Raw genomic sequence first — 23,146 nt, 5'->3', positions numbered from 1 at the left:
GTACCGGAGCTTTGCACATACCCCCAAAAACCCAGACAAGCTGCACATTAAGCGAGGGGAGCCCATTGTCTGGCTTGTTGGAAAAGGTATGTGCCCTTTAACGGCTACAGAGCCAGGCAGTGACTTTCTGCTGCAGCTCAGCCTGGAGATGTGACCTACCCTCATGGGAGCAGGAAGTAGGGCCAGGGAAGAATTATAAGGTCCATGCTAAAGCACAAAAAGCCATATTTTTAACTTGAAGATAATTGGTGAGATTTCACTAATTTGAGGAAGAAAGTTTTAACTCTTGTTAATGCACAGGCAAGCCTAGCACTGCTTTATAAAAGTAACTTTGACAGCTGGAATGAAGTTTTGGTAGAACCCTCCCCCTCTAAAAACTAATGTTAAAACAACAACATTTATTTCACTACAACTAAACAGCTAAAAGGGACCATAATGATCATGTAGTCTTACTTCCTGTGTAACACAGGCCAGAGAACTTCATAAGGAATTCCTTAATCACCAGAACTGGGCATGGTATTCCTTTATGAAATCACTAATGCTGTACACTAATACTACCTCTACTTCCAAGCATCATATTGACTCTTAGGTGTTACATTGCATGTTCTGTTTAGTATCCACCGGGCTTTCCCTTGTCCTCTTTCCTTCCCTTGCCCAAGCCCAGTCAGTACTTTTCAAGACAGTCCTCCACCCTATAAGTGTGCTATACCTTCTTGGTTCCTAGAAGGACCTTGTATTAGGCTGTATTGATTGCATGTTCATAGGAGGCCCTCTTAATCACTCAACTGACCTGTCATCATTTACCACTAGGGGTGACTGAAAGATAGCTACTTTGGGGACGCGGGGTGGTGGTGGTGCAAAAAGACTGTTTGAGATTCTTTTCCCATATCAGGAGATGAGGCCTTTTCAATTGATCCATTGAACAGTGACCCACTCCAGACCAGCCATAGAATGATAGTTAGGGTACTCAGCATATGGAAGAATGCAAAGCAGGTGTATGAACATGGTTTCCCCCCTCCTCCCCCCATGTCCAAGATGTGTATCCTTAGCACCAGGCTATTGACTACTCTGGGATGTTGGTCTCTCAGTCCTCTCATTTGAGGAGAAGTTTCATTCTGAACCTGAGAAAGCTTTCACTGAACATATCAGTATCATAAAGCTTCATTTTAGTTGACAATTTGATACTGTTTTAGTAGAGGTCTCATGCACCTGTATTTACTACTTCACTCCCCCCACCTCCCTCCTATGACTGCAAACTTCATCAGCAATAATTTTAGTTGTCTGTGAGATCATAGATAGAAATATTGACAACTACTGGCCCAACAGATCCCTGTGGAACCTCACTGGATGATTCCCCTTTTACAATTCCTTCATGATAATCTAGCGTTAGGTGTATACTATTGATCAGAGTGTCTCAACACTTAAAGACCATAAGATGGTTGTAATATTAAGTCTTCAGCTGGCAGGGTTATCTCCACTAGCGTGGATTTGGAATGTCACAGAAGACTGCCACCATTCAAAGAAGTGAAATGTAAATATGAATTCTGCATGCATTTAAGTTTGAAATAGTTTTAGCAGACCCACAGTAATTGTATTGAGAAAGGATTACTAGAATTCACTGAAACTCAGGATTCCTTGCTTGTGAGAAACAAATACAAATGTTGACATACTATTTAGCACTGAATTGGACTTTCAAGGTTTCTCCCAGACTGGAAATCCTAACAATCCCCTCAGCCCCAGAAACACGGATATCTGTCAACATGAACCACAGCAAAACCAACAGTTCACTTAGCAACTTCCTGGCCTTCCAGGCTGCAGCTCTGGGACAATCCTGCCATGCAGGCTGCTCCAGGGCTGGGGATCCCAGGGCTTCCAGACAGCACAGGGATGCCCCCACATCAGACATTTTTAGCCCATCCCAGGTCCCCCAGGCTCCTGACTCCACACCAGGAAGCCTGAAAGCCCCATGAGTCCAGGCTTGGCCCAGAGTTCAGGGCTTCCAGGCTGCCTGCTGCGAGTCTAGATTTTGGAAGCCCTGCATTGACAGGCCTGTTTTGGAGTCAGACCCTAGAAATCCCAGACAGCTGACATAGCAAGGCTGCTGTAGAGGTGTGGACCCTGGTGTCCCTGACCCATGGGCAGTCCTGGTCCAGGTTCACTGGAAGCCCAGACTCTCCAGAAACCCATGAGGCAAGCTGGAAGGGAACCAGGTAGACTTCTAATAGAACCTCCCTGCAATTTGACCAATAGTTTGCTGAACCTGATTTGTTGTCTCAGGGTGTTTGGATCTGACAAGCCAGCCAGCTCTAGCTATTACCCTTGTGAACCACTAGTTTGGCCACACTACTTGTCTTCCCCCTTTCTAAAAAGCCACCATAGCATTTATTATTTCAATGTTTTATTTTTTCCATTCTCATATTACATAGTCGTTTTGAAAAGCCAACTGGTAAAGCTAGAGTTTGCAGCAGAAAGATCTATTCTTTTTTCCTTTGTGAAAGATAAGGGTTGCAGTCTTGAACATGGTCAGCGTAATCATTCTCTTCATCAGTAGAACCACAGTGGACAGCTGGAGCATCAATACCCTGCATTTCTTAAGTAACAAGCCATCTCAAAACATTTCATGTTAACATTTCCTCCATGGATTCCTTCTTTGCCCATTAGCACAACCAAAGTTCTGGCTGTTCGGGAGATTGTAATGTTGAAAGTGGGTTCTCCTTTAATGCTCTTTGTTCTCAGGTCCATGGTGAACTCCCCATCTATCATCAGATTGTCTCTGATCACTGAGCACTTCTGGCCTCCCAGTGTCAGTCCATTGACAAATAGCAGAGAGCGATCCTTCCCCAGTAACACATTCATCTCCACAGGAGAGATGCCTGCAAAAATCTTGCCAGGGACAGCAGCCCACACAGAAGGAACATCCTTGTAACCAACAATGGCAGCATCCTGGCATGTCCCATCAGCCATCAGGTGGTCAATATAGGATTTCCAGCTGGCCATGGCTCTCTTAGGTGTGGGTGAAGAAGTGCTGGCTATCTGAGAAGAAAGATAGTGTCTGTCAGTTTTGCTCACTGTGATTCTTTAGAGAAAGATCCCCAGGTATTGATCCCACTGTTGTCTTTCCTTATGAAAGCTTCCATTGGGAAGTAAAAATAGTCATGCTTGATCAAGCCAGTGGTCCTTCTAGTCCAGCATCCCATCCATCAGTCAGTACTAGCTATACAGAGGAGGAACCCTGCAATAGACTGTCACTTATGGGATATCTTCCTTTGAAGAGTTTATCCAGACCCTCTAGCCTGTAGAACCACCACCATGCATGTTACTCCTCTCTCTCCTCCTCTCCTTACCTCACATCCAGCTGGTGCTGCTACTCCTTCACTTCTTCCTCCTAAAGAGCCTTAAAGAGACTGTATGCCGCAAATACACTTGTTCAGGCCCCATCTCTGTTATACAGATGACTGTTATGGAGAACTAGGAAGCTGCAATCATACATAGAGCCCCTTTCTGATCCATAGCAGACAGCTGTCAAGACACTTTGCTGCCTAGTATTCTGACCAGGTCACACCAATCTCAACTGGCTCCCTTTTTCCATCCCCATCAAATCTGAGCTTGTCTGTTTTCAAAGCCCTTCACAACTGTGCCTTTCCTTACATATGTTGCCTCTATCACATTCTGCAAGTTTTGAAAACCCTTAAGCCCATTCACCTGCTCCCCCAAAAGTTTCCTAGCTCTCTTATTCCTCCTCCTCCTTGAGGAATTTGAAGGAAAGGGTAGGGTTTTTATCCATTCAAAGCCCACTTCTGATGCAATCCCATAAGAAGTTTAACAGTCTAGCCATCAATAGCTGGCATTGACAACAAGTGAGCCATCAAGTGGTAGAAATAGCTACATAATGTAACCAGATGATCATACCTTTATTTCTAGATTGTGGAGGGGGACCTCAAACAAACTATCCCCTTGTTTGAAAAAAAAAAGTGTGTGTGTGTGTGGGGGGGAGGGGGGAAGGGATGTTTCAAGAAAATGTCCTCTATTTAGGCTTTTTTTTTTTTTTAAATATTCACTTTGTGCATCCTGTCTCAAGAGGATCTGCTCTCCAAATCAAGAGCTGCATCTTTCTATTTGTATTTGTTCAGCACCCAGCATAGAGGCTCTATTTAGGATCAGAGCTTTTGTAAGAGAACCACCACCGCCACCATCAGGTTCTAGCCACGTTCTCTCATTTATCATACATTTGAGACACTAAGAACCTTCCAAACTTTTTGGCAGTCTTATACTAAAGACTTTTTGGCAGTCCACTCTACAATCCTTGAAGGATCAAGCAGTACTGAAGGTGGGTGCTATTTAAGATTGTATACAGCAGAGCAATCATTTTTCCTTGGAAAAATGAGTAGAACTTAAGAAATTGACAGCTGCTCCATTTAAGTGGTGGTGCTTTAATAAATAAATAATAATAATAAAAGACAGGCCCATTTAAAGTAGTTTTCCCATGGGAAGATTATTTTTAGTATCTCAGTACCTTAACTCAGCAAGCTGATTAATGAATTAGAGAAGTTCTCAGAAGCAATTTACTGTTCACAAATGTGCAAGAAAAAACAAAATTATAATTAATGTGAATTTTTACAAGACCCTATGGTTAGCTGACTATTCATTTCCTTTAGATAGCGTTACTACAGCTGTGCTATAAAATCAAGGATGGAAATTTGATGCCAGCTTTTAATAAGTGTCTGGGCCAAATCATAACTACTCACATTAACAGTCTAATTCAGAAAAAAAAACAACTGTTCAGATACACAATTCTTCATGATGTGTGAAGCTGGGAAGCTCAGATACACTAAAACTTATATAGGGCTGCCCTGGGTAAGCCAATGTAAGACTAAGCTATGTGGTCTCAGGTAAGTATTACATTTAAATGTAATAAGATTCAATCTTAAAATTTATTATTGAAGGTATTCATTGAGTTTTGACAACCCTACCAAGGAGATGTAGAGTATCACAGCTTAATGAGGAACCATCATTAAAAAGTAGGTATGGTATTAGTGCCTTACCTGGTTTTCAGTATTACCAGTTAAAGTTTAAACTTTATCCTGAAACTCATTCAGTTACATAAGCCATTTCTGTCACTGTAAGAACTAAATAGAATCCTGTCAATGTCAATCCCTAAAGCCAGAGCTAGGCGTAAGCAGACTAAGCAATTGCTTAGGGCCCCAAGCAGCTCAAGGGGGGCCCTCTATTCATTTGTTAGAACAACTTGAGTAGGTATTGTTTGAAAAGGAGGAATATTCCTGCTTGGGGCCTCTAATGGGCTAGCACCAGTTCGGTCAGTCCCATCCCACAATAACTCCTACTATTTTTGAACATTATCATGTGCCCTGACCAAAGACAGTCAATCATGTTAAAATAAGTTGTAAAACAAATATCCAGGGACTAGTAAAACATTCATTTGCATCTGTGGAGAGAAGAGTCCATGTGGTTAGGGTTTTTTTTTTTGGGGGGGGGGGGGGGGGGGGCCCAAACTAACTTTTCAGAACTTCCAGAGAACCAAAAGAGAAAAAAACCAAACTCATTCTTTGCCCTGCTCGTCTCAGTAGTTCACCTTGGATTAGGAAATACTTCAATGCTCTTTAGAAGGTTTCAAAGGAGAAGGAGGAATCCTTACCTCCTCTCTAGGGAACATGCAGGATAGGGAGAGGGGGAAGAAAAGAAGACACATTATGTGTGTGTAGGTACATACAAACAGAGGGCACACAAGGCATCTCCAAATGCCCCGGGATGGGAAAACCCTCTTCCCTACTACACAAACAAACTTCAAGCTTGTAGCAAGAGGCTCAGGAGTCTTTGATAGTCCCTGCTGAAAATACCTTCAAGTTTTTTTTAAAATAGATTTACTCTAGACAGTCTCTTCTGATCACATTACTCTGATCACCCTCATTCCCTTCTAGTGAGCCTCACTCCACCTGCCTGCCTTCTTTTCCTACCTCTTTGATCCTGCCCTATCCCCCAGGTCTCCTCTTCCTTCCTCTTTTTATTTAAAGTATCTATTCCTAAACTACATGCACAGCCAGAACAAAAATTATGGCAACATGATTTTTGTAAACCATCACTCTCTACTAGTATATTATCTCCCTGCCTATGCACTATCCTGTAAGCCCCCTAGTAGGGCTCACTGTTTTATGTTTTAGAAACAAGCTAGAGCTACAGCATGTCTCAGCTTTCCAGCCTTGATGACCTCTTGAGGTCCCTTCCAACCCTGATATTCTAAGATTCATGTACATGGTGAGTATGGTTATGTGCAACTCAGCAGTTCCCATATAGGTTCTTTATATTATTTGTCATTAAAAAGGTTTATGAACCGCACAGGATGTTACCAGAAACTACTTGGCTTCTTTACCACTGGTTTGGCCCTTTAAGGTTTTACATCTTTTAGTCTTTTCTCAGACCCATGAGATCTTAAAAAGCAAGTTTTTAGAAGAGCAAAAGCCATGATCAAATGAATCCAGGAACTAGCACTTAAAAAATAATCACTATCCCCCGTGATACCATGAGACACACCAGAGAAGCAGTCTGCTGATTTTACTGTATTTGTAAGAGTGTCTAATTGATGGCAAGGACCCCCAAGTAGATACCAAAAATGTGTTTTATTCTAAATAAACTAGAAACTACAGATATTTAGAGATGTTACTATAATAAAGTGATTAATAGTCCACAGGGGGAAAAAAATTAAAAAGGACTTAACCTGAGAGCAGTTGGTAGCTAATGTGACTTGTATTAGAGGGTTTTTGGTTTTTCTTACCTCTGCACTCTTCCTTTGCTACTAATCAGCAAACTTTCACTTTTCTTTTCCTGATGAATGGTCTTCTGTCTCACACTGGAGTCCTGCTTTAAGAAAAAGTTGTTAAGCTTTATAGAGACTTTTAGAAACAAATTTGCCACTTCCTTTTCCTCACTTATAAGAGTTCTTACCTGTACTAACAGCAGCAAAAAGGATAAAATGCTGCTTGAATTACACCAGAATGCAAGCCTTTTAAAGAGGCTAAGCAGCACAGCTGTTAGGAGGCAGGGTTAACAAGCAGCATATTAGGACTTGATTTGAAGCCAGGGACTATTTAGGAAAGTGTGTTGTTGTTTTTTTCCTTTAAGGGACAATCAGTTGGGAAGAAATCCTCATTAAAAACAACGAACAAACAAAACCAAACAAACTAAGAAATGAAACAAAACAAAATAAATAAAACAAACAAAAAAAGGAAGCTTATACTTCCATGTTCATTTTAGATTTGCAGGATTCACTTTATAGTTAAGGTGTGAACTGAATTTCAATCATAAGCATAATTTTAACTTTCCCTCTAAAATCCACATAAAATATCAGGTTAGCCGCAGAATTACTAAATTTAGATGAGAGGCAGAGGTAGAATTGTTCTACCAATCTGAAGTGAACTAGACAGGTTCTTGAATTATGACAATTTGAAAATATGCATGTCAAAGAGGCTTCAATCTTTTTCTAAAATTTTTGCCACTTCCTACCAATAATAAAATAAAACATAATACTAATAATTAATAATCAATAAATAATACAGTAATCCATGAAAAGGGAAAAAGATAAAACCTATTTCACTGTACTTCTCTAGTGGAGATCTAATATCCTGACCCTTAACTTTATACCACAAATTCTCATTTCAGAAGTTATTAAATGTCCCAGGGAATAGCAGGCCAGGTTACTTATTTTGTAATGGATGGAACATTATGCAGGTATTCTTGGTAATACTATATTTAAGTTTGCATTGAAATTTGCACTTAATGTGAAATTATAATCCCTCTGTTTCACACTTTAATGATTTCAGGGTGTGATGGGTGAATGGGGGTGGAGAGATGGGCAGAGTGTGTGGGGCTTGTGGAGATGAGTGGAAAGAGGCTGAGATAGGATACCTAGGAGATCATGGCTGAGAAGAGGTTTCTGTGCAGGGGGTCTAGGGTGAGTGAGGAGCCAGGCTACAAAGGAAGCCTATGGTTCAGAGATCTCAGTGGTTTTACATTGGGGAATTGACCTTTGGAGGGCTCAATACTATTGCATCGCTGCACTAGGGTGGAGATCAAAGGCAACAGAACGAGAGCAGTAGAGAAGCTTTCCCTTAAAAGCTGCTTAACAGGTGACACCAAAGTATTGATACAGCAAGAAGGACAAAAGTTCATGCTTCCCCAAGCACCATGTGCAGCACCACGGTCTGCAACCCCTACAACGGCCGCCCTCAAACAGAGGAGGCGTTGTTTATCCTTTCCCCCACCCTGACAGCGCAGTGGGTGTGGCTGAGCTATACTGATATTGGCCTGCTGGTGCAGCTATTGCTGCTAAAGGCCGCTTCAGGGCTTGCTGCGACTCTTGCAGAGAGACTCTTGCTGCTATGTGGCGGAGCCGAGCCCGTGTAAGCGGTGCAGCAGTAGCTGCCCGCTCCTTTCGTTCCCCCGCCCCAGCGCAAGGGAACAGGGCACACAGAGGTGAGCTGAGTGTGGGGGCGAAGGGTAGGGAGCTGGGTGAGTGCGCGCCCCTGCACTGGGGGCAGACGGAGCTGCCTGCTTGAGAGAGAGCTGGGCAGGGGACAGGGACAGCGTCCTGGAGAGCGGTGCAAAATTGAATCCATTGCAGGGAACAGGCTGAGCAGCTCTCCAGGTTCCGGGGAGGGAGCTGGGCATAGGGTGCACCCGCGGGCGGATAGGAGCTAGAGCAGGGCAGGGGGCAGTGCCCAGATGCAGGAGCTGCTCTGAGGCCCCTGGGTGGGGGGTGCACATGAGCATAGGCAGGGGAAGGTGAGGAATAAGAAGTAAAAACGAGGAGGGCCCCCATTGTTTCTTGTACGTTTCAGCTTGATCACAGCCCTTCTACTTTATTACTCATATTCTTGCAAAGTAGAGCATTTCCAGGTCCTTGTGTAGTAAACCGTGGGGCAGCACCACTGGTTTGTTTGTTTGTTTTCCCCCTTAGCTGAGGGATGCCTGCTATGACCAAGTTTGAAAACCCCTGTGCCCTGGAAGACTGGGCATATGATGGAGGAGCTGGCAAGAAGCTAATACCAACATGGCTGCAACCTGTCCAACCCAGTTTTTGGTGAGGGAATAGGGAGTGCATGTGCTTTAACTCTACAGGCTCTTGAGTAGTTCCACTCACTTTGATGGTACTACTCACAGCTGTAAAGTTAGGGGGCTTTGCAGGATTGAGGCCTTAATCAGAGTTAGAAATGGATAATGTTATTGGAGATTAGAATATCAAAACGTGAGTTTTCTAGCATAAAGCCAAGCTGTTGGTAACCTAGATTTCTACAAGTGTTTTTTTTAAGATTTTAAAAGGTGATAAGTGAGATAAGTTCAAATGCAAAGGTGTGGGTTGTTTTTTGTTTTTTGTTTTTGTTTTAAATCAGAATGTCCAAAGGTCTGTTTAAAATAAATAAAAGTTTAAATTTAAATCCTTATATCCACAACACTTTATTTGAGGAATGAAATAATAAATCACCTGTTTATACCTTTTGGATAAAAATATATCCAGTTTGTCAAAAATTGTTAGCAGTGTGCATTATGAATGCAGAAAAGTGATCCTGCTATCATGTAAATCTATGAAATGGATATGAATGGGTTTGTAGAAACTGGTGGCTTCAGAAATGTTTGGGGTTGCTTTTTCCTTTTTTCCTTTCAAGTTCCATTTTGCAGCCATGTGTTGGGTAGTAGTGAGCTGCCCAAACCCAGAAGCTGATTAAATATCCAGGCTGCAGAGTTTGCTTTTCTCAGGATTACTTAGCCATGATCCAACAATGGAGAAAATCACTTGCATTTGTGTGTTAATCTATGAAATGTCTGTTTGTCTCTTTGAATTGAGCAACATAAAGATGGGTGGATAGAAAGCTGGCTAGATTGTCGAGCTCAATGGGTAGTGGAGCTCAATGTCTAGTTCGTAGCTGATATCAAGCGGAGTGCCCCAGGGGTTGATTCTGAGGCTGGTTTTGTTCTACATCTTTATTAATGATCTGGACGATGGGATAGATTGCACCCTCAGCAAGTTAATGGATGACACTAAGCTGGGGGGGAGAGTTAGATATGCTGGAGGGTAGGGATAGGATCCAGAGTGACCTAGACCAATTGGAGGATTGGGCCAAAAGAAATCTGATGAAATTCAACAAGGGCAAGTCCAGAGTCCTGCAGTTAGGACGGAAGAATCCCATGCACCGCTAAAGGCTGGGGACCGACTGGCTAAGCAGCAATTCTGCAGAAAAGGACCTGGGGATTACTGTGGATGAGAAGCTGGATATGAGTCAACAGTGTCCTTGTTGCCAATAAGGCTAACGGCATATTGGGCTGCGTTAGTAGGAGCATTGCCAGCAGATCGAGGGATGTGATTATTCCCCTCTATTCAGCATTGGTGAGGCCACATCTGGAGTATTGTGTCCCCCACTACAGAAAGGATGTGGTCAAATTGGAGAAAGTGCAATGGAGGGCAACGAAAATGATCGGGGGGCTGGGGCACGTGACTTATGAGGAGAGGCTGAGGGAAGTAGGCTTGTTTAGTCTGCAGAAGAGAAGAATGAGGAGGGATTTGATAGCTATTTTCAGCTACTTGAAAGGGGGTTCCAAAGAGGATGGAATTCAGCTGTTCTCAGTGGTGGCAGATGACAGAACAAGGAGCAATGGTCTCAAGTTGCAGTGGGGGAGGTCTAGGTTGGATATTAGGAAACACTATTTCACTAGGAGGGTAGTGAAGCTCTGGAATGAGTTATCTAGGGTGGTAGTGGAATCTCCATCCTTAGAGGTTTTTTAAGGCCCAGATTGACAAAGTCCTGTCTGGGATGATTTAGTTGGTGTTTGGTCCTGCTTTGAGCAGGGGATTGGACTAGATGACCTCCTTGGGTCCCTTCCAACCCTGGTAGTATCTTTGAAAAGGTATAAATAGCTGAGTAAATGTCAGCTAAAGGTTTATATCCGTTGTAAGGGATATATCTAAATGATTTACTAATGACAACCTGAATAATAACAATACTTTACAATTTAAGAGCAGCTCTCATTCAGAGATCAAAAAATATTGAGCAAACAATCAATGTAAAGAAGGAAGGCCCTGATCCTCAAAGGTATTTAGATATCTAACTCTCATTGATTTCAATGGGAGTTAGGTGCCTAAATACCTTTGAGGATTTGGACTAAAGTATTTATTATGCATGTATTACAGATGTGTAAACTGGAAGGAAGAAGTGGTTTGGTTGAGAATTTTATAGCCCTGATCCTGCAAACACATACATGCTTTAACTTTACCCATGTGAGTGAGTGTGAAGTCAAACATACTTGATGAGTTATTCTACCCCATCCCATTGTCACCAACAGACCAGTGGGAATGCAGTACAGAAAAGGGTGGGCCTGGAAAGTCAGGCCCCAATCCTGAATTGAGAACCCTCCAGGCACATGCCTTCATGGAACCCCAGTGAAGTCAATGGGTCTTCAAGCAGATGCACCCTGCACTTCCATGATGTCAGTTCTCCATATAGGATCAGGAACCTAGTAGGAATAACAGTCCTGTGGAGTTTGAGACATTCCCACAGGCAGCCTCTACCTCTGTGCTCCTTTTTTCACCAGAAACAGTGGCTTTTGGCCAGGTTGCAACTATTTTGGTGTAGCTTCTTGTTACTACCTACACTTTATGGCTATTCTTCTAGGGCAGGGGTTCTCAAACATTGTCATAGTTTGCTTCCCTAAGCTAAGGGAATCAGAAAAAGAGAGAGAGAGATGTTATGGTGTCTCACAAGGAAGAAATAAGAGGGAAACCCTTCCTCATCCTTGTCTGGAGCAGGACAGAAGGATATGGGAGCAACAGACAGGGGAATTGGTTCTGGAGAAAGAGAAGGGGGGAAGAGAGCAGAAGAGAAGTAAAAATATTAAAACAGAATGAGAAAACAATAGAAAAGGGTAAAGAAAGCAAAATGGAAGTAAATTAAACTACCTATGCAAGTTTAATTTGGTCCTCTTTTTTGTATAAATATGTATTATGATACAGTCTTTAATTAGCTTATCAAATACTACTTATTTTCCTCAGGACTAGAGCTGTCTGGAATTTTTTTGTTGAAATGGTTTCTCAATGAAAAATGTTGTTTGTCAAAATCAATGTTTAGAAATGTTGATTTCAACAAAATTTCATTCAGAAAAAATGAAACACTTTGATAATATCAAACTATCCCTTTCAACATTTTCAGAATGTAACCTCTCACTTTTTCATTTTGAAACAACTTTTCGAAACAAAAATCATTGGTTTTATATATACTTTTTTGAAGCTTGAAAATTCAAAATCAGAAAAAATATTTAAAGAGTATCAAAATATTTTGATCAACCCAGAACAATTTTCTTTATTCAGTGCACAGAATAGACCTACTCTGGGGAGAATAGTGTTGTCTGAAGGACCCCCTACCTCATTTGTTGCAGAAGTTGAAAGTTGTGTAGTGAATGAGGCAGGGATTGCAAGAAGAGAAAGGTGGTCTCATGTTAAGGCAGTTGAATGCTGCCCTGGAAATTGGATTCTATCCCAGGCTTGGCCACAGAATTGTGATGCTAGGCAAGTCACTTAAACCAAACTTTTCACAGGTGGCCATTAATTTTGTGTTCTTCCTGTTTTGGGTGCACAGGCTTCCTGTGACTCATAGGGGTGTTGTGGAAATAAATTAATGTGCGTGAAGTACTCAAATATTATAGTGATGAGCACTATAGAAATGCCCATGAGGAAATTTTCTTCAGGTCAGGGTTTGAATTTTATTTAGTAAATAAGGCATGGGTTCACATAACAAACTAATGAGAAGAAAACAAAGCATTGAATAGTTGCCTATTAATTAGGCATCATCTGTACACTGGATTAGTGAGGGGTCCTGTAATAAAAATAGTATGTAATCATGGAATTAAAGACTGTATCATAATGCATACACACAAGGGGCCTGAAAAGGTTGCACATGCAAACTTAATAGTGGCATTTCCTAACTTTTCATTGCTTGCCTTTTCAGCTGTAATGTTCTTTTAACATATTTTACTGTATATAATTTACTAGGTTTTAAAAAAAAAGCAACTGAAAATATGAAAATTACACCATGTGGCATCTTGCTGACATTCACAAGGCTCATCAGCAAGGTTGGAACCTTTAGCTCCACCACCCAGACCTCTGACACCTGAGCTAAGAAAGTAACCTGGCATAGGTAGGATTTAAGAAGTTATTTTAAGAGGATAGTGAATAGGTTTTGGGGTTTTTACACAGGGTGGGCCCTATCCAGAAGGCATGGTATAGGGGGAAAAAATGCAAAGTTGCTTGTTGGAAAATTTGCAAATTTTCCATCAACATTGGCATCATTAGCAGAGGGTTTGCAGGGACGGGCATCTTGATGGTGTATAAGTGATGAAAGGTACTGTGACAATAGGCCATGAAGACCCATAAAAGGTAAGTCAGTTTGTCCTTTATGATGATTTTCAGTAGGTAAATATGAATTGGTAACAGCAAAATTCACTGAGGAAGATACCAGCCTGGCTTGATTTTACAACTCTTACTCATGAGAGTAATCCATTGAATTAATGTGTGAGTAAAGACTGCAGGATCAGATCCTAGGAGTCAGTCTGAACTCCTGACCTTCCAGTCTGACTCATAGATACATCGAGCAATACTGAATATGCATGACTGATTTATACCAGCATCTACAGTTTACCAGCATCTAGACATTGTACCCACGTGCCAGAAATGCCCCAAAACAATCAAGATGTCCCCGAATATTGCTAAACTAAACCATGCATCCTATTGAGACAAGCTACAAAGTGCATTAGAAACCAACCTTGGTGATAACCCTGTCTCATGGGAGGAATTCAGAGATAGAGTACAAAAAATTGCAACTGACATCTTCAGATGGAAGAAAAAGGCTCACCATGACTGGTTTGATGAAAATGATGAGGAAATCCCAGTACACTTGAAAGAAAAAAAATGAGTCCACCTCAGAGAGAGACAGATTCAAACACCTGCAAAGCAAGGCACAAAGACAGCTATGCTTAATACAAGATAAATGGTGGGAGAAGGTAGCGGAAGACATTCAAATATATGCAGAAACAAATGAAATCAACAAGTTCTTTGATTCCTTGATGCTAGTCTATGGACCTTCAAAAGTGGGCACAGGTTCGCTCATGATGGCTGATGGTAGGACAGTCATCAAAGACAAATATGGCATGGAACAGAGATGGGCTGAATATTTCAGCCACGTACTGAATGGACTATCCTCAATTGAAAAAAGTGCTATTGATAAGATACCTCAAAAGTCTATTCAGCACCACCTTGACTCGCCCCCCTCACTTGAAGAAATAGAAAAGGCAATCAGTATGATGAGCTCAGGAAAGTCCTCGGACAGAGATGGAATACTGGCAGAAATATATAAATCTGCAGGTCCAAAGGTGGTAACAGCACTCCAGAAGATCCTTACTGCCATCTGGGACAAAGAAGAAACGCCATAGAACTTTATTTATTTTTAAATAAAGGCAGCAAAATGGTCTGTGATAACTACCATGGGATATCTCTCCTATCTGTTGCTGGGAAAAACCTTTGCTCCTGAGCTGACTGATTTCATCTGTCTCAGAAGCCAATCTACCTGAGACTCAGTGTGGATTCAGACCTGGTTGTAGCACCATAGACTTGATTTTTAGTATCCAGCAAATACAAGAAAAATGTATCTAACAAAACATGAATCTGTTTAGTGTCTTCATTGATCTGACAAAAGCATTTGATAAAGTCAATAGAGGAGGATTATGGATGATCATCAGCAAACTTGGTTGCCCCCCCAAAACTGATAAAGATCATTTGTTTATTCCATGAGGGGATGCAATGTCCGGTACTTCTTAATGGAGATCTCACTGACTCCTTTCCCATTTCAAATGGAGTCAAACAAGGCTGTGCCCTTGCCCCTGTACTGTTCAACCTCTTCTTCACCCAAGTTCTCAACCATGCTATAAATGGGCTCAACAGAGGCATATACATCAGATACAGACACGATGGCTCAGTCTTCAATCTTACAAGGCTTAAAGCAAAAACAAAAGTAACAGAACTACTATTAAGAGAAGCACTCTTTGCAGATGATTGTGCCCTCCTAGCGCATACACACAGGGAGATCTCCAGTGCATCGTAGATCACTTCGCTGAAGCATCAAAATTGTTTGGCCTTACAATCAGCCTAGAGAAAACTCTGGTGTTGCACCAGTCATCTTCACCACTCTGTGTCATATCCCCTAGTATATCCATTAGTGGAATCCAACTAAAGCAAGTTGACAGTTTTACCTATCTCCAATGATGGATCTCTTGATAAAGAGATCACAAACAGGATACAGAAAGCATCTCCGTCATTAGGAAAGCTATGTAACAAAGTCCTGAAATCCCACAACATAACCCTCTCCACAAAAATAGAACTTTATAATGCTTTTGTGCTCACATCTCTCCTCTATGGCTGAGAGACCTGGATGCCATACAAATGGCATATCAAACAGCTAGAGGCCAGTGAAAGTACTTTCATTTCATGCATCTGAAGAAGTGAGGTTTTTTACCCACGAAAGCTTATGCCCAAATAAATCTGTTAGTCTTCAAGGTGCCACTGGAATCCTTGTTTGTGGATACAGACTAACATGGCTACCCCTGATACATAATCATCGAGGACACGCTGATAAAAGCCCAAATACGCTGCATTGGACATGTCATTAGGATCTCTGAACATCGACTCTCCAGAAAAAATGTCTGCGGAGAATTGGCACAAGGACATCAGAATGAAACACTACAAGGACCGTATCAAGAACACCATACACTTTGGTGCAATAAAGCCGGATGATCTTGAGAAGGCTGCATTAAATAGATCAGCATGGCAGCACACAATACTCAGAGCTTTCCAAGCCTTTGAAGAGGAAAGAAATAATCGATTGGTAGCTATAGCAGAAGTATGACACTTTTCTCTGCCAGCTAACAAGATGCTCACCAATGACTTTATCTGCCCGATATACTCATGAGCATGTGCGTCACACTTTGGACTTCAGAGTCTCTTTAGAATCCACAAAAAGAGCGTGAAAATGTCCTCGTCAGACTGCACACACATGCAGTTTTAGTAATAACAGAAATGTGTACATACTTTTTACGTGTAATATTCTAAAATTACATGGCAAAATGAAATCAGTTAATACAAAATTATATGTTCTTAAAGTTCTTGGTTTAGCTAAGGAAGCTGAAACCATCCGTCCTCTCCTATACTGGTGTAAACTTCTGTGATATGTTTTTCCACAAAGAAACAAGGTCAGCATAGGACTTTGTAATGGGATGATTATGATGTGTATAATCAAATAGAATATGCCATTGTGGTGGCAGGTGACAGAACAAGGAGCAATGGTCTCAAGTTGCAGTGGGGGAGGTCCAGGTTGGATATCAGGAAACACTATTTCACTAGGAGGGTGGTAACACACTGGAATGCGTTACCTAGGGAGGTGGTGGAGTCTCCTTCCTTGGAGGTTTTTAAGGCCCGGCTTGACAAAGCCCTGGCTGGGATGATTTAGCTGGGAATTGGTCCTGCTTTGAGCAGGGGGTTGGACTAGATGACCTCTTGAGGTCCCTTCCAACTCTGATATTCTATGTTTCTATTGTTTGAGCAGTCTTTTTTTATATTTTTCAGCGATAATGTTTTAAAAGTTGTACACTTTGGAACAATGTGCTGCATCTGAAACTACTATGATTCCTAAAGAATGTAATTTCCAGTACTTCTATACAAAAATGTCATTGAATGTTTAATTACATATAGTGGCTATATGCACAAAGGATGTGTTTCTGACTTACACAAGTAAAAGCTAAACATACACAAACAATAGAAAGAAGCTCAACACTTCAGGGAATGTAAAGTCTGACAAGCTTGAACCTTTCATTATAAAGTTCCTTTATTTTCTTTCATGGAATACTAAATGATTTACTCATACAGTATTCTCATATTCCCTCTCCCACCAAATTCTGTTATGAAAGTGTGCCCCTTCAAAAGAAAACAGTAAAGCTGTTTAACTACTGAACATTGTCATCATCATTAAGTAAGAATCCTACTCATTTTCTTACATAAATAAGAATCCCTATCTTTAACTTTCCTGTAACCCATGAATTGATCTGGGAAGCTCAAATCAAATAGTTGTACCTGACCTGTCTTCCTCTTATGTCATGTTTATTTTTCCATGAGAGGGAGGTTGACCTTCGTGACTGGCCTGGACTTCCAGTGGTCATGGAGGAGTTGGCACGGAAACTCGCATAGGTCAACTGCATTGTAGCAAGGGTTAAAATGGGCTATCTCTGGGAGCAGGAACCATTCTTGATGGTGTCCTGAAGTACTGCCCACCCACTAGCTTGGAGAGGGATCTTTTTTTCCTGTGTGAACATAAGCAGAGCTTTATGCTGTTTTATGTGGCAATTACTGTTGAGGCCTCAAGATCATTCAAACTGATCCTCAACTCATACTCAGGATTAAACTGATAACTAGATTTGGGTTGGAAAGAAACCCACGTAGACCAAACTATGTTTTCCCCAGCCTTTCCATGGGGCATCCTTCTGATATTTTTGGGAGTACAAAATGTTGAAGGCTTTGTGCCCACGGTGGTGGGGGGGGGGCACACATTTGCAGACAGGCTGGTGGCAGCCCTAAGTAGAAATGTTATGCAGGTATGTCCATAGGGAGTTATATGTTTCCTTTCATGGTGCACTTGAGCTGTTAATCCCAGTGTGTGTGTTATTATCAGAACTTGACACATGGCAACCTCTAGCAGTAGAAGCTGAATGTCATGTTCTAATTCTAAATCAAAAGCATTATGTTGTAAGCTCTTCAGGGGAGGGATTGTCTGTGTTTGTCCAGAAGCTAGTACAATGCTCAACCCCCTGGGCAAAATAAATCATTCATCATCATGATCAACACAGACTGGATAATAAGGACGATTTCCTATAATTTTATTGGATATGGCCGTCACTTGGCAAGGCATTTAAGCGCATTCATAACTTTAAGCACATGGATAGTCTCATTAACTTTAATCGTACTGTTCATATGCTTAGTTATATGCTTAACTGCTTTACTGAAAAAAGGCTTAAATCTGACAAACTTAAAAGAATTACAGTTCTTGTGCTCTGAGAAGTTTCTTCCATGACTACTTGCTTTCACCTCCTTTGCCAGCGAATCTTAGTCTTTTTTTAAGCATTCAAAAAAGTATTGCTTTCATGATTTATGCAAAGCTAGTACAATGTTTTGAATAGTCGTGATAGGGAGTGTCTGCTGATGAGAAGTCAAATTATTTAGATGAAAATCAAGTAATTGATTTGATTTTTCTAGAACTGAATGAAATTTATTTTATTCAGTTGATTTTTCGCATTGAAACTCTGATCTGGAATGTGGCATGTTTCTCTTTCTTGGTGAATAGCCTGGTACAATGATTTTGAATGTAACTCTCAAAAATAGATGACTTATTTTTCTACTTTGTTTTAAAATGTTTTATTTTAGCAAGCAATACTGTTGTATTTACTTATATCGGTAGGGTCCTAATTTTCTAGTATTTTCGCTCAATAATTTGGTGACTAGAAAAGAGGTTGACTTATTTCCTTATTGATCTGTGTGTGTGTGTGTGTGTGTGTGTGTGTGTGTGTTTAATTAAATAAATTCTCCAGATCATAGAATTTTATGGGAGCTCCACCTTCATTTTGTAGGCTTCTGTTTTAGTTTTTTTGTTCTCCAGTCACATCTAATTGAACTGGAATTTGATTAAAAATACAGTTTCACCTTAGTCTGTGTTACAACTCTCCTAGGCTGAAATAAAAGTATTATTGTAGTTGTCCTATATAATAGGTACTAATTACTTCAGGTGTTCTAAGAGCTTTGACCCTGATTTAAAGCCATTGATGGTCAGTGGGAATCTTCCAATGAGTCTCATGGACTTTGGATCAGGCCTTTGGAAACAAGTTTATTTTATGTATTTGTTGTTTGTTTAATTATTGATTGTGACCATTCTGACCGGTATAGTCAGAGGTTTTTTTAGTAACAGTAATTTTTTAATATTTTGAAATTGAAAATTCCATTAAAAGCACTCTCAAACCAATGAAGCGAATAGGTAAGTATTATCAGCCAGATTTTGTAGGGAACAGATACACAGAGCCTCAGATAATTTTCTCCTGTGGAAAAAACCTATTAACCACACAGTGTGTATGTCTGTTTGGACCTGGGGGTGTGATTGCCAGCTTGAAAAGACCTACTTGCACTAACTCAGATCTAGCAAGCTAAAAATAGAGTGTAGCTATGGCAGCACAAGTGGCAGGAGGGGCTACTCCCTCAAATGCTTATCAGAGACACTGGGTACATAGTACTAAATTGGCCACTGCCATATTGCACATTTATTAGCACAACTGACAATTAAAATTTAAGATGCAAACTGGATAGGCAGAATGTAAAAAACAATAAGTCATTTTATTTGTGAGCAAGAAAAGTTGTGTGTCCCATCCTACGGCTGTAGTTTGTTCTTTGGAGAACACCGTATATATAATGATTTTCTGCCTGTTAAACAAAGTGGGGAGTAGATTACATTATGTCAACACTTCCCTCAGGGTTTACATCAATGTTCATATTATAATATATTATAGCGATCTGATTGTGGATTGCTCTGAAAACAGAAGATATTTTCTTTTACATTTTGATTGTCCTATAGTATTCTGTCAACGTAAGCACAGTTACCATTTTTTCCTTTGAAGCATCTCACTGTCATCTTCTGATATGTTCATCACCAGAGAACATAATGAAGACTCGCTAGCACGGTGAAAAGAGTGAACAATCCACAAATACAAAATATAGTACTGAGGCGAGAGGAAAGGGACAAGGTGAGCTCTGTGTGGCTCGAAAGCTTGTCTCTCTGACCAACAGAAGTTGGTCCAATAAAAGATTTTTACCTCGCCCACCTTGTCTGTCTAATATCCTGGTACTGACATGGCTACAACTCCACTGCCTATAGTGGCAGAAGGTCATTGCAGAGAGGATTGGAGGAGCTGGAGAAAAACATGGATTAAGGAGAAGTGATAGAGAAGGCAGTAAGGGTAAAAACTCATCTACAGACAGTACTTCTAGATGGCTGATCCAGCTCTGCTTGAGTCAGTGGGAGCCTTTCTATTTTCTTCACTGGGAGCTGGGTTATGCCATAGACTGTGCACCCCTAAAACCACAAATCCTGCAATAGACAACGAATTATGGTCCCATCGAAGTCTATAGCAAAATTCCCATTGAGTTTAGTGAGACCATAATTTGGTCCCAAGGACTTAACTGGCACCTAAGATGATCAAAATACTAGGGCAAGGCCAACATAGGACCTAAATGACGGGGGTGGATGGGAGGAATAAATAAGTATAAGCAGGGCAGAAATAAAGCTCATTTATCTTTTGCAAACTGTGGTCAGTATGTAATTTCTGAGCACACATCTTGTTTCTTAAAAGCACACACTAACTGAGACGGAACTGTTCACTCTATATTAAAGTTATCCCCACATTCTTGTGGCTTACCTTTTATCAGCTGATCTCCGGAAAGATCTCTGGTTACAATGCAGAGGTAGCTAAAGGAAGAATCCTTCCCCCCCCCAACTTTGAAGTAGTGTGTGGGGAACTGGTTAGCTGGACCGTGTCACTACTCCATTCCATGACTATAGCAGTGACAAGGATACGTTTTGCCAACCCAAAACCACAGGATTTGTAGCCAATGGGCAGTGAATATACTCATTTCACAGACCCCCTGACCATGCCTTCACCACAATGATGTTCACTCTCAAATATTCCCCTACACATTTTCCACAGAAACAGCCTTAATTTCTGACTGCTTCCTATGTAGCACAAGCAGGGTTGGGTTGGGTTGGGTAGTCTGTGTCTGTAGGATTTCATCGTCAATTACTATTGAAATAGTTCATTGCTGTAAATTTTTAAGGCTAGAGCTGACCTTTTGTGACTTCTAAATTATGTCATGAAGGCCTTTGTGACCAGAAATCGTAGCTTTGGCCTTTGGAATAGCATTGTGGGTGCCATTAATTTAATTTTGCTATGTAAATTTATGAGCATAGTTACCTACAGGCCCTGGTGCCTTCCCGTCCTAGGAAGGTGTCAGTGTAATCTGTATGATTCAAGCCCACTTTTATGTACTTTATATTTTCCATTTTACTCTGCAGCCTGAAAATTCTACAGTATATACTGCTCTGATGTCCTGGCAAATGTATTGTATCTCTGCATTCAACTAAAAAGAAAATTGCTCCTAAAAAGTGCTACCCTGGAAAACTTGTTCTCACAAATAGAGGTCTTACATAGACTAAGAATCAGGGTCCTTTTATTCCATTAAAAAGATTAGGAAAATTAATGAAAGTTTAAATTACACAGTGTATATGGACAATTAAGTACAAGTGAAGCCTTGTTTTAACACTTTCTGTACTTCCACTGATCCTGTATGGATACCAGCACAAGGACAGGGTGAGGCCTTCTTATACTGATGATCCTTTGACATACAATATTGCCCGTCTCTCTCTCACAAACACATGAGGTCAGAAAAATTACAAGATGGGCTGAAAATCATGAGACTCTTCATAAAAATACATGTTGGATTCTTTTTGTTTGCCTTTTGATTATTGAGGATCGAAAGGTCTCATTTTCAAGTTTTTCTCTGCAACCATGAGGGCTAGAAACCTTCCCCCCCCCCCCATGTGATTATGTGAGTTTTCATGCCTCCAGGAGTAGCAGCTTTTAGAAATACAGCAAAGTGTGAGAGTTGACTATACTGAAAATTTTATGTCTATTGTGAAGACTGTCATTTCATAGAATATATCCATTCACCATTGAAATTTTTTTGTTTCAGCAAGGCGTGAAAGTGGAAATATCATAGCTAAGCTGTTATTGCAGAGTTTGAAACTGAAAGCAGGAACTGCAGGAACATTTACAAGCCAACCTGTTCTTGTTATATTTCCAAACCTCTTTGCTCTGGAAATGTTCAGAAAAGTTTTGGAAAAGCATCTGAATTTTCCCTTAAAAATACATGCCACATTTCCACTCATCCAGCCTCTATAAAAGATGTTAAGCTGTTTTTATCTCAACATGTTTTGCCAAAATGCACCATTTGGGTTATGTTTTTATTCCTCTATAAATTTTATGGTGTATATCAAATTCCTTACTCTCAAGAACAGTGTCCCATGTTCTGATTTCTGTGTCTTTGTGATTGCTAGTTCAATTAACAGATTAGAATGGTGACACTTTTGTTCTACTTAAGGGTCTTCAGACATTGCATTGATCTAGTGGCATCTCCATCAGCTGTCCTCAGTACTTCTCTCTGTGCTGTAATACGGTGATAAGTATAATAAAAAAAATTAAGTTAGGGACAACTTAAATTGGCATAGTTCCATGGGAGTCAGTGGAGCTGTACTAATTTTCACTAACTGAAGATCAGGGTCCTAGTTAGAATGGCCTGCTTTGCAGTCTCTCTTACCATATCCATTCCATGTAGAAATGCTTGGGGGATGGGGGAGAAGTACCCTGTACAGATCTGGTTCAATACAGCTATTTCATTCTCAATGACAATAAATAGCATGAATTATATAGACCTATTACAATGGCAATACACAAACATCGTATTTGGTTTGTTAGGGATTGGTCTTTATTCTGAACAAACTGCCTTCAACATTTTATTCAAATTTGTGTACAAATGCATTGGAAACCAGAAAACTTCTGTTTGCTTTGCTCTCTATCTTTAACATAGCAGAAAAGCTGTTCTTTATTTTATTGCAATTGCTTGAGCTCTGCACAAGCACTCGTGACCAAATTATAAACCCAGTGAGGCCAGAGTTCATAATGAAAATGCTGACTAAAGATTTTACTGTAGGGTTGTAAATGTTTCCATTATAATAGCAAGCTGCTTAAAATGAGTTTTTTGAATTACATTTTGAATGTAACTTTATTCATATGCCAATAGTTTTGCTGACAGTTACATGCAGAAAGGAATAAAATCCTAGCGACATGGGAGGTCATATTACTTTACAGGTTCACCTGGCAACACATAATATCTTTGATAACTTTGCACTTTAGAACTTGGTAGCAACTCTCTATTGATTTCTGTCTCTCCTAAATG

General features: G+C 40.6%; 1 protein-coding gene and 1 long non-coding RNA gene across 3 annotated transcripts in view; one reads left to right on the top strand and one right to left on the bottom strand.

Moving 5' to 3' along the window:
* Positions 1-2,386: 2,386 nt before the first annotated feature.
* Positions 2,387-7,032, bottom strand: LOC101950760 (profilin-1-like). 2 transcript variants are annotated; one of them, XM_065596283.1, is made up of 3 exons: positions 6,958-7,032; positions 6,788-6,870; positions 2,387-3,033 (listed from the first exon to the last, which is right to left on the bottom strand). In XM_065596283.1, exon 3 carries the CDS (start codon positions 2,995-2,997, stop codon positions 2,575-2,577), a length of 423 nt encoding a protein of 140 aa, XP_065452355.1. In that variant the 5' UTR covers positions 2,998-3,033; positions 6,788-6,870; positions 6,958-7,032; the 3' UTR covers positions 2,387-2,574. The 2 variants fall into 2 exon arrangements, with proteins under 2 accessions (XP_065452355.1, XP_042698226.1); XM_042842292.2 differs by having other exon boundaries at positions 6,788-6,873; positions 6,958-7,026.
* Positions 7,033-8,301: 1,269 nt separating this feature from the next.
* Positions 8,302-23,146, top strand: part of LOC135983603 (uncharacterized) — a 269,671-nt gene continuing 254,826 nt past the window's right edge. The window contains exon 1 of the long non-coding RNA XR_010601309.1: positions 8,302-8,484. This is a non-coding gene — a long non-coding RNA (uncharacterized LOC135983603). The remainder of the gene's footprint in view (positions 8,485-23,146) is intronic.

Source organism: Chrysemys picta, chromosome 5, assembly GCF_011386835.1.
Source record: "Chrysemys picta bellii isolate R12L10 chromosome 5, ASM1138683v2, whole genome shotgun sequence".
NCBI classification, from domain to species: Eukaryota; Metazoa; Chordata; order Testudines; family Emydidae; genus Chrysemys; species Chrysemys picta.
This window is presented reverse-complemented; position numbering and strand designations above follow the sequence as displayed.